The 12,500-nt window shown below is 34.9% G+C and overlaps 2 protein-coding genes across 2 annotated transcripts in view; one reads left to right on the forward strand and one right to left on the reverse strand.

The window, feature by feature from the left end:
• LOC125669269 (UBX domain-containing protein 8-like) overlaps nt 1-11,623 on the reverse strand; it is a 29,895-nt gene extending 18,272 nt beyond the window's left edge. The window contains exons 1-3 of the mRNA XM_048903710.2: nt 11,445-11,623; nt 3,754-3,873; nt 1,662-1,741 (exon numbers count right to left, since the gene is read on the reverse strand). Coding sequence (XP_048759667.2) covers nt 1,662-1,741; nt 3,754-3,873; nt 11,445-11,505 — 261 coding nt within the window. The 5' untranslated portion in view covers nt 11,506-11,623. The remainder of the gene's footprint in view (nt 1-1,661; nt 1,742-3,753; nt 3,874-11,444) is intronic.
• Nucleotides 11,624-11,671: 48 nt separating this feature from the next.
• LOC125669268 (S-adenosylmethionine synthase-like) overlaps nt 11,672-12,500 on the forward strand; it is an 8,574-nt gene continuing 7,745 nt past the window's right edge. Inside the window, exon 1 of the mRNA XM_048903709.2 lies at nt 11,672-11,888. Within this exon, the coding sequence (XP_048759666.2) occupies nt 11,753-11,888 (136 nt within the window). The 5' untranslated portion in view covers nt 11,672-11,752. The remainder of the gene's footprint in view (nt 11,889-12,500) is intronic.

The following is a 12,500-nucleotide window of genomic DNA, read 5'->3' on the forward strand; positions in this document are numbered from 1 at the left end:
CAGCTTGTGATAATATGGGAACAAGGCTGCATTCACAATCACATAGCAGCACGCCCACTCGCTGGGCTCTTACACATTAGCTCTATAGAGTGGATTGTTTTTCTTGACTGTTAAATGTCAGATTTTAGAAGAAAAAAACTACCTACCATACAATTGATAAGTTTTGGGTTTGTTCAACAAAATGCATCATCATGTTATAGCAATATCATGAATACCAATGAACACACTATATCGATTGTCTTTCTAAAGTTGCACTGAACATTTTATGTACGTGCTCGTACTAAACTGTATGGTGAGAGACGGTTTTATGTGTCATCATCAACTCTGTGGAATAATTGTCTCCCGCTGCATCTTTGATTCGAAGATTCATTAGCTGTTTTTAAAAATAAACTTATATATCTTTTTAAAGACCCAACAAAAATACCCTATGATTTCTTCATGGATCACTGGATGTGGGCAGAACTCATCTATGGTCATTGTTATTTACCTGGCCAAGACCTCAGGGTGTAGTGTATAGTTTTGATATAAACAGGACCTGTCTCAGGGCCCTCTGCAGAGTTTCTGTGGTCATAGTGTTTGAATAATGATTGTATTCCTAAGGGTAGCTGACACACAGTCTACACCCACCCCCTCTTTATCTTTCTCTCTCTTACTCTCAGCCATTGATTCAATGAATAATTTGTTATAAATATAGAGGTATCATAAATTGATGACATAAATTATTTCAATAAGTTACAAGTTTTAGAAATTAATGTGTAAATTATTGTTTGATTTCTGACTGTGTAATTTATAATACATGTATATTGAGGGGGGAAAATTACAATTCATTAAAATAGCATTGTTCAGGGGTCTTTTTTAAAAACAATTGAATTACGAGACAATAGCAGTTGTGGACAGGTCAATGTTATCAAAACTCTAGAATACTGGGTTTCCTTAAGATCTAAAGAATGCAGGTAGGTACTGGCTGTTATTGTTATCAAAACACCTCTCTGGGGTTATGATGACATAAATTATTTCCCCAGAGTTACTGCAGATGTCACTCCACCTGAGATCTATTGCTAAATGTTGGATTGACAGGCTGCTTACAATTTGGGGGTGTTAACTTAAAATTGGGTCTTTAAACTTGCATTTAATTAGTAATTCAGTAATTATGTAAACAGTTATTTTATGGACCCCCCCCCCCCCCCCCCCCCCCCCCCCAAGAAAAAAACATTATATAATAATTGCCTATTCTTAGTTACCTCAGTTTAATATTATTTTGTCTTTTTTATGAATTTGTTGTTTTTTCTTTTAGTTTATTTTACATGTAAAGCGCTTTAGGGTAATTGTGTTCATTACATAAAGTGCTATATAAATGTACAATATGATTGATTGATGTTTTCCGCCACACTCAACAATTTTTCAGTTATCTGGTGGCGCCCAGTTTTTATTGGTGGAAGAGAGAACCCAGATACAATGTACCTGGGAAGAGACCACCGACCTTCCGAAAGTAAACTGGGAAACATTCTCACTTACCGGTGCGAGTGGGATTCGAACTCGCGCCGACAGAGGTGAGAGGCCATGTGATTTTGAGCGCGATGCTCTAACCACTTGACCACGGAGGCTCCCTAAATAATGTACCATAATTTGATGATATGTACTACATACATCAAACAAAATACCTTTTTAAGGTGCTCTTGCTGAATTTTCTGTTTAAAGTTTTCCTCTTCCCCTTGGTGTTGGATGGGCTCCTGCACATTTTCTGGAGAGAGAAAAAATTATCAATACATGCTCCATTGTATCACAGACTTTTGATTTTATTCATCATTCATTAATATGTTTTCTCCTCGTGTAATCATTTTGTCAATGAGTGCTGTTAAGAAAGAACAACATACCAGGGGAAAATCTGATATGGATTGGATAGGAAGTGGAGGATAACTACATTAATATTTTTAAATTGAAAACTTTCAAATTTACCTTATATAGTTAAAAAATGCAGTTTCAGAAGAAAGTAATCTGAAAAAAAGTCAAAACCCCTGCTACCCTTGAACCTATGATTTACAGATCAGCAGTCGACAATGCCAATATTTATATTTTGTTCAGAGTACTATCATTGGCTGACATAATCAAGTTACCATCGGAAATTTTTTACCATTGGTACGACAGTTGTACCAGTGTTTGCCAATAAAATTTTACAGATGGTAAGCATTTCTGCTGACAAAGGTAATTTCATGATGTAATCAAAAATGGCAGGCACACTGAAAGCAGCAGATTTTGTATCACATCTTTTCCTCTAAAATCTTCGTAGACATCAACTAAAGACAATTTCAGATATGTTGCTTCAAACATATCCCTGCAACTTAGGGATTTAAAAACATGACATGTTTTTTATTATGGTATAGTAATCTCTCATTCCAACCATTTCGTCTGATGATCTAAATACTTGTGATGTTTTGTAAGAGAAAATGCATCTTCACTAGCCAAGGGTTCTTGGTCCACTCCGCTCTCCATCTATGGACCGAAAACTCTTGGCTAGCGAAAATGGAGAATTTAATCTGCAGAAGAAAGTAATTACATATTTCTAAATGCATCTTCTTGGTGCAAAATTATACACGAAGATAATATGAGCGTATATCTTTGAAATTTCATGCTAACTGATCAGCAAGTGGTATACCAATGGTACCATTGCTGAATTTCTCACCATTTGTAACACAAACTCGTTCAGAGTACACAAGGATCCAATGGTACCAACAACTCAAATATCACCATTGGCAAATCGGTGATGGTACAATTGGGATTACTCTGAATGCACCCATTATGATGATGTTTTATTCTTCCTTAAGAAAGCTTGACACTGTAAACATCAGGGGCCCATGTCCTGCATCTAAGCTTTAAAAAATCATGTCATTTAAAGTGACATCACAATCATTAATGTGCACAGCTAACTGCCTTTCCAAACACTAATGGAAAATTAAATCTCGGTACTATATTCTTTGTTGTTTTGAATCTAATTGCCAGATATCTCAGTGAGTTACATATGTAACATGTCCGACTGCTGATCTGTACAGATATCTCAGTGAGTTAACATGTCCGACTGCTGATCTATACAGATATCTCAGTGAGTTACATATGTAACATGTCCGACTGCCGGTCTGTACAGATATCTCAGTGAGTTAACATGTCCGACTGCTGATCTATACAGATATCTCAGTGATTTAACATGTCCGACTGCCAGTCTGTACTGATATCTCAGTGAGTATATGTCCGACTGCTGATCTGTACAGATATCTCAGTGAGTTAACATGTCCAACTGCCGGTCTGTACAGATATCTCAGTGAGTTAACATGTCCGACTGCTGGTCTGTACAGATATCTCAGTGAGTTAACATGTCTGACTGCCGGTCTATAGAGATTGTGGGTTTGCATCTCGTGATGGAGTGTTCAACTTTTTTTCGAGTTACTTTATACCAAAACTTCATTAATTTCATTAGATAAGGTAAATATCAAAAAATTGTATATATTTTCCACTTCCCATGTAAAAAAGTTTACTTGAATAGGTTCTTCTTCCTTAAGTACTTGAATGATATCCTAGATGACAGTTTAGATGATATCCTAGATGACAGTTTAGATGATATCCTAGATGACAGTTTAGATAATATCCTAGATGACAGTTTAGATGGTATCTTAGATGATATCCTAGATGACAGTTTAGATGATATCCTAAATGACAGTTTAGATGATATCCTAGATGACATGTCATTTAATGATTACTCACCTCTCCTGCTCCTCCACCTTCTCAGTAATGATGTTCCATTCTGAATGACAAAAGTGGCCAGACCCAGGGCCAGTAGACACTTTACTGCCAGTTGTAGAAATACAGTAGGCTCAAAGGAATCTACAAGTACCGAATAAATAAGAATAAAGGAATCTACACGTACTGAATAAATAAGAATATGTAACAAAGGAATCTACACATACCGAATAAAAAAGAATAAAGGAATCTACACATACCGAATAAATAAGAATATGTACAAAGGAATCTACACGTACTGAATAAATAAGAATATGTAACAAAGGAATCTACACGTACCGAATAAATAAGAATAAAGGAATCTACACATACCAAATAAATAAGAATAAAGGAATCTACAAGTACCGAATAAATAAGAATAATTATGAAGGAATCTACAAGTACCGAATAAATAGGAATATGTGTATCAAATATATATATGTAAATTATATCAAATTGTACTGAATACATAGATTGTACCCAATACACAAATGGTACCCAATTTACTGATTAAACCAAATACACAAATTGTACCTAATACACAAATCGTAACCAATACACAAATTGTACAAAATACTAAAGTCTACTAAGTACACATGGTGGAAAATACATCAAACTAAAGTTATCAGTGATATTAAAAGAAACTAAATCTACAGAAGAGGCAACATTCTTTCGGCTATAACTTTAAAAACGGAGATCCTGTGTTGTGGCAAGCATTGGGACGTTAAAGAACCCTCGCTGCAACAGCCCTGAGCGCTAAGCATAGAGGTCTAGATTTGTGGTACTTAACCTATACCTGATGACATCTGAATATGAGTGAAAATTTTTTGACCAGACATAAAACAATCAAACAACTATTATCATTTTTATAGGTCTTTCTCAATCTATTGTAACGTGTCATTTGAGATTGTTATACTTTCATGTAAATGAGATGAATTTCATTGGTTTTAGAACATTTGTTAAAAACTACTGTCACCCTACTGCATGCAAAAACCACGCCCTCCAGGTAACATTACATAGCAACAGTTGACAATGCATGACGACGGGTAACAGCATAAAAAAATTTAACTGTGCAGAATATTTGCAGGTATGGTTCACCGCATTCTTAAAATATTCAGTATAGCAAAAACAATATTACATGTTTTGTAGGGTAACAATGGTTTTTCGTGGGGTGATAATTGTTATTTCACATGTTACCCTACAAAACATGTAATATTTCTATGATACGACATCCCTCTTGAATACCAGTGTACACTAGGAGATTTAAGATCCTGATTTGCGACACAGGAAATCTACATCAATATCCTGAATCCTTCACTGTGACAAGGAGAAAGAAGTCCTTTAATCCTCATATTCAATGAGTCTGCAGTAATATTCAATTAGTCTGCAGAGTCAAATTCTAGAACATGATCCTTAAATTATTGTTCTAGAAATTGTGCATTTCTAATACCACCAAATCCAAGACAACATACGATTTATAGAGTTAAACTGACTATATGATTATTTTATACATACACTGTGATTATTTTATACAAAACACTGACTATATAATTATTTTATACAAAATACTGACTATATAATTATTTTATACAATACACTGACTATATATAATTATTTTATACAATACACTGACTATTTAATTATTTTATACAAAATACTGACTGTATAATTATTTTATACAATACACTGACTGTATATTTATTTTATACAATACACTGACTATTTATTTATCATTAATTATATACACTAACTATACAGGATGCTGTTACTGGATTGTGTAGTATATGTTAAATTCATAATCTCAATTAAATGCATGAGGAACAATCAATGATTTATAACAAATCTTTTTATGAATAATAGTTACAATGTTTTCAAGACAATGCGATAATTCAAGATTTGTAAAAAAACAAACAAAACAAAACAAAAACAAACCCTGCTCAATAAATAAATTGAATGCAATATTTAGAACAAGATCTCATGATCAGAATTTGCAAAAAAAAAAAATTGAAAAGTTCCAAGATTAATAACATTCAACATAAATACCCTCCCCACCCCAATCATAACATAAACACCCTCCACACCCCAATCATAACATAAATACCCTCCTCACCCCAATCATAACATACACATCCTCCACACCCCAATCATAACATAAACACCCTCCACACCCCAATCATAACATAAACACCCTTCCCACCCCAATCATAACATAAGCACCCCCCACCCCATCATAACATAAACACCCCCCACCCCAATCATAACATTCACACCCTTCCCACCCCAATCATAACATAAACACCCTCCACATCCCAATCAAAACATAAACACACCCCCACCCCAATCATAACATAAACACACCCCCACCCCAATCATAACATAAATACCCTCCCCACCCCAATCATAACATAAATACCCTTCCCACCCCAATCATAACATAAACACCCTTCCCACCCCAATCATAACATAAACACCCCCCACCCCAATCATAACATAAACACCCTTCCCACCCCAATCATAACATAAACACCCTCCACATCCCAATCAAAACATAAACACCCCCCCCCCCCACCCCAATCATAACATAAACACCCTCCACATCCCAATCAAAACATAAACACCCCCCACCCCAATCATAACATAAACACCCTTCCCACCCCAATCATAACATAAATACCCTCCCCACCCCAATCATAACATAAACACCCTCCACATCCCAATCAAAACATAAACACCCTCCTCACCCCAATCATAACATAAACACCCTCCTCACCCCAATCATAACATAAATACCCTCCCCACCCCAATCATAACATAAACACACCCCCACCCCAATCATAACATAAACACCCTTCCCACCCCAATCATAACATAAACACACCCCCACCCCAATCATAACACGCAGTATTAAGTCTTCCCCGGAAGACATGTGTCGCCTGCTAGTTGATTCTATATGTAATATATCACGTATAATGTTGAAAAAGTAAATTATTCAAATGGTTTTTGTCAGTTTAATACTCCTTTCAAAGGTTTTGAGAATTACTAAACATTCTTTAACGATAACTTAATTGAAATTGAAAGATGAGACATTATTATGCAATGGAATTTGTGGGAGAATCTGTTTGAAATTAAGACATTTATTAAATGTAGACTGAATGAAAACATATGTTTGAAAATATGTATCAACCTGTTACTGTGTTCTTCAAGACAATGGTAATAACCATAAGTAATTATCTGTTGGGTTTACTGCTTAGTCTTGTTGTCTTTTTATATATCCAATTTACCGTTTCTCAAGAAAAATCATAATTAGTGCTGTTCTGAAATCACATATACTGTCCTTCAGTATGGGAATTACAAATACTGTCCTTTTGTACATAAAAATACTGTCCTTCAGTTAATCATAAAATAAAATCTTCAGCAAAAAATTTTTTTGCTGTAAAAAATTCTAAGTCCCGGCAAACAGGAAGTTGATAAGCGACAGATTCGAAAATGTCTTACACAATACAGTTGGCCACACTGATGCTCTGTGCCAAATATCAAGGAGTTGCCCCATGTGGTTCTTGAGAAAAGTGTGACAGAAATTTTTTTGCTGTAAAAAATTCTAAGTCCCGGCAAACAGGAAGTTGATAAGCGACAGATTCGAAAATGTCTTACACAATACAGTTGGCCACACTGATGCTCTGTGCCAAATATCAGGGAGTTTGCCCCATGTGGTTCTTGAGAAAACTGTGACAGAAATTTTTTGTGACGACGACGCCAGACGATGACGCAGGACGACGGATAGTGATCCCTATATGTCGCCACTGCGTGTAACGCAGGCGACACAATAAACACCCTCCCCACCCCAATCATAATATTTAACATAAATACTGTCCTCAACCTAATCCAGTTCTTAAAATATTTTCCTCTGAAACCAAAATAAGGTGCAAGCAAATCTCTATGTCTACACAGCTGTTAGATTTAGATACACCACACTCATCATTGACAAAGCTTTTAATTAAATGGCAAATAATGGAGGCACACATTACATACTAACATATCAAGTCCCTATAAAACCCATGTCACATATTTGTAAGAGGAAGGGAAAAATAAAATGTACCACACATATATTGGAAACTGAGACCCCTGAATTTCTAGTCAGGTGCTCCAATAACTAAGCTATCGGCACCAACAATCAACCCTGTCTGACGGCCATAAGAAAAGAGTCTCAGTCAAGGCTCATAAAAATCATAGATCCAAACAAGATGGTGATCTTACATGCATATTTAACTGCAGTGGCATGTTACCCTCTGTATTAAACACCTCAATAAATTTGTATGCAGTTGTAACATTTTTGAACCTGTATAGATATACAAATCACAATGAGGAACATGCAAGTAAACAAACCAAAAATTGAAATGTATATCATAATTATCACGACTTATACCACAGACCACTTAATGGTCAGATAATGATGTCCAGTCTCGTCAGGTCAATGTCAATCGATCACTATTCAAACATCTGAAGTGAACATGCTATCAGGTCACATTCCATCAGGCCATAGTCTATACTACGTAATCCTTGAAATGTCACAATCTGTAATACAGTATGTTATGTTTTGTTATCTAGAGTGTACTGTATGAGGGAAATTTTCCCCATTCACATTGGAAAATGATTTCACCCAGATTCAAGTACACCTTCAAATCAGTATGAAATGATTTAATTATGAAAGATGATTATGATATGTAATAAGTGCATATGTAAACCCCTCCCCCCAAAAAAATATACCTATAATTTTGGATAAAAAACATGATTTTTAAAAATTTATTTCAGTATTTATGTACAAAAGAATCTGGCAGATTTGAACTAATGCTTTAACCACTGATCTAGCTATGATGATAACTAGTCTGACAAGCAAATCCATTAATACAAATAATTTCAGAAAACATTAACGTATAGTGGGTTTTTACCACAGGCCTAAAATTTGGCGATTTGCTGGCTCAAAGGTATGCAAATAATTTTAGCGAAATAAATTTTGACGGAAAGGGAAGAATTATCTCTTTGGCAAATACTGAAATCGCATATTGGGTGCATATTTGGCAAGTGAAATTTTGGCAGAAAGCTATCTAACTGCAAAAATAAGCCAAATTTATCACCCAGTGGAAAAAACCCACTTTACGGTATATCACCATCTTGTGACGATTGATTGATTATTTAATATTGTTTAATGCCCCTCTTGAGAATCTTTCACTCATATGGAGACGTCACCATTGCTGATGTTTAGGCCTATACTCGACGCTATGGTCATTGAGCAGGGAGGGATCTTTATCGTGCCACATCTGCTGTATACGGGGCCTCGGTTTTTGTGGTCTCATCCGAAGGACCGTCCCATTTAGTCGCCTCTTACAACAACCAAGGAGTACTGAGGACCTTTTCTAACCCAGATGCCCACTGGATTCTTGTGACGAAGTGTCATTTAAAGAGTATAAGCCTTGGTGTAGTGAGCGACCTTAAATTTGGCCTCAGTTGTTTCTTGCTACTTTGAATTAATGGAGGAATTTATATCCACTCAGCCTATAATTGGTTATTTACGATAAGGATGAAATTGGCAATAGTATTAAAATGGAAAAGTACCCTGTATATATTACACACATATGTATTGCTTTTCTAGGGAGACAACTCTTACAATGGACAAAGATTTATAAGGACAAACTATTTTGGTCACTGAATCCTCCATCAATTCTGAAGTACATGTACACTTAAAATTCTTAAAACATTTACAAAATAAATAGGGCCATGAACATTTTTTTTAGATTTAGTCATTGGAATAGGGAAGAAAATAATTAAAATCATAATAAAAGTTATCAAGACAAAAACCATCATTCTCCAAGATAACAATTGTCCTTGATGACAATGGGTGACCAATAATTTTTACTTTATAAAGCATTTTTTAAAAAATTTCATTAGATATTGATTCAGTCATTCATGACTGATCACCATGTACAGTGGTCAATGCATGCCGGTGTCTAAATTGGACAGTACATTCATTTAATCTATGAAATATTTTACAATTGAAAGATGTTTTACACTAGGTTTGTATAATATATATATATATATAGAGAGAGAGAGAGAGAGAGAGAGAGACAGAGACAGAGGGAGAGACAGAGAGAGAGACAGACAGACAGACAAAGATAGAGAGAGGGGGGGATTCATCCAATTTAGGACCCTTTCAGGCATTAAAAATAACATACACGGTTAGTACACTTACACTTTAGTGTACACAAATTGCATTTAAAATACAATTTACAGTATAATACTAATAGTGTTTCATCATAACACTGTTTTGGCTTGATTGATAATATGAAGGGTTGGATAAGTACTTCATGTATGTAATAATAATACTAACTAATTAAGTAATAACAATGTATATCCTAATGCAAAACAGAAAAATTTGGTCATACTCTTTGATGAAGAAAATATTATTTTAATCATAATAATCCCAACATTGCGAAAGATGCCACGTGACAATACATTACATTAAAACTGTTGGTAATTATATACACTTTACACATTAACAGTGATAGTAGATGTGTATCAATCCCTCACCCTCTCTTTTACTTAAATTGGTTATATACATTTACATGACTTGTCTAGCTAGTTCACATACAATAGAAAGCACTTCAATATTTTCATTCTTTTACAAAACCTTTTATCTCTAGGAATGCTCATATAGTGACCTCTTTTTATTTGTAAATTGTGGGCAGATTGCATAACCTACATATACTAATTTCTTACATTCAAATGAAATAAAGTAAATATTTTTCAAGTCCAAAATTTGTTTTGATCTCTAAGCATATAGGAATTTAGTTTACCACAAAAATTTCCGTGACTGATAGATTCTAACTATATATTCCCTGGGGTGTACACAAAACAATTCAAAGTATATTCGAAGTCACAAATCACTAAATGATTCTATAATTTAAAAAATGCACGGACAATTTTATTATCCGTGCAAAAAGAATCTGTGATTTATACTATTTTTTCTATTTCCGTGCATCCGTGTTTTGTAAATGGCGATAATTTTACTGAATGTTCCATACCAGGGCAGTGTATCATTACTGCAATTATTTCTACTTTGCAAGTATGCTGCTTTCAGTAGTGGAAATGATCTAATCTATGAGCATAATTAAAAATACTTTTAGTAACATCAAAGTGAAGAGAGAGCCTACCAAGTTCAGAAAGTGTTGAAAAATATATGTAACTGAATGACCACTATAATGCATCCAGCCATTGCATCATCTCTGAACAGAAAAGTGAATCATGCTTTATGGTTTGCACTCCTCAATGGCTTTGAACAGTGGCTTGGACTGATGAAAAAAATCTTCAGTCGATGAAGGCTATGCCTCTCAAGTTCTCTAAAGAGAATATCTAAATGTACCGGTAAAGGGTAAGCAAAACCCAAATTCCTGTATAACGTTAACACTATAATACAGAGAAAATATATGTACATCTACATATTAGGATAATTTTTATGATTGTAATTTGATATTTTGGGAGAGTCATGAAAAAAGTTTGAGGCGGGTTTGTTCTAAATGAATTTCATTTTATTAGTCATCGACATCCTCGATTTGGAGCTGTCACCGTGTACAAATTACACCCCAGGGTACATCACCGCATGTGTACGCTATGACGTAACTAACCTATAAAGTAAATGGCAGCAAAGACCGTGGTAGCTACCAATAAAACAACTCCGTAGTCCATTCTATTAAATTGGTTAAACCAACATCATGCATTCAAGTGTGATAGTATTCCCCTTCTACACGCATCGTCATCGTTGATTTGTTTGTGTAACTCTTTAATGTTAGGGAGATAAGAAATTAGAACGTACGTTTTTTTGACCAATAGTATTTAGTAAAATCTTCACGTGACGTTGGAGTCCTCTATATATTGCACAGCAACATTTTCAGTGGCCTCTTTTCCACTTTGTAGAACATCGTAGCGAGTGAAAATGACTACTCCAGCTAGCAACGGGCTCAATGGAAGTCATTACCAAGAACTTAATCACCATTATGCAGAAGAATGCAGTCAAGATGACATAGGCACCTTCTTGTTTACGTCAGAGTCAGTGGGAGAGGGCCATCCAGGTAAATAAAAACCCATTTTTGACCCTCATTTCATCAGGAAAGCAAGTTGCATCATGGCTTCTATGAGCACGTGCTATTGTTTATAAAGATGCAGAATAACTCTCAAGGGAACTTTTTAAAATATTCATTGGATTTTTCTCTCCTGATTGAGTTTTCAGACATGTCAAGACAAGTGTCACTAATCTGGGTTACGAATCTCCAAACGTTTATCCTAGCATTGTGTTGTGAGGTATTGCTCAATATATAATGTGTTGTGAATGTACCTACGTGAACTGAGTGGATATGGTTACATTTGTGTAAATAGAGATTTAAGTCTAGTCTTTATGTGCTGATTTAGCATCAAGTTTGTAAGGGTTGTGTATTTGTATAGAAAAATATGATTTCTGTTTGATCTAGCATCTATCTAGAATGCTAAAGCACAAAATCTGACAGCTATTTGGTTAAGGAATGTTGATAGAAGAACAAGAGTATGTGACTGGAATTATATGTCTACCTGTGGTACTTGTGCAGAATCTATATTTATACACCAGTTTGTTCACCGGAATAATATTGATTTTAAGTTGTAGCTGAAACAAATACTGAAAACAACTTACAAGCATTCAAATATTAGTG

This window comes from Ostrea edulis, chromosome 4, assembly GCF_947568905.1.
Source record: "Ostrea edulis chromosome 4, xbOstEdul1.1, whole genome shotgun sequence".
Classification (NCBI taxonomy): domain Eukaryota; kingdom Metazoa; phylum Mollusca; class Bivalvia; order Ostreida; family Ostreidae; genus Ostrea; species Ostrea edulis.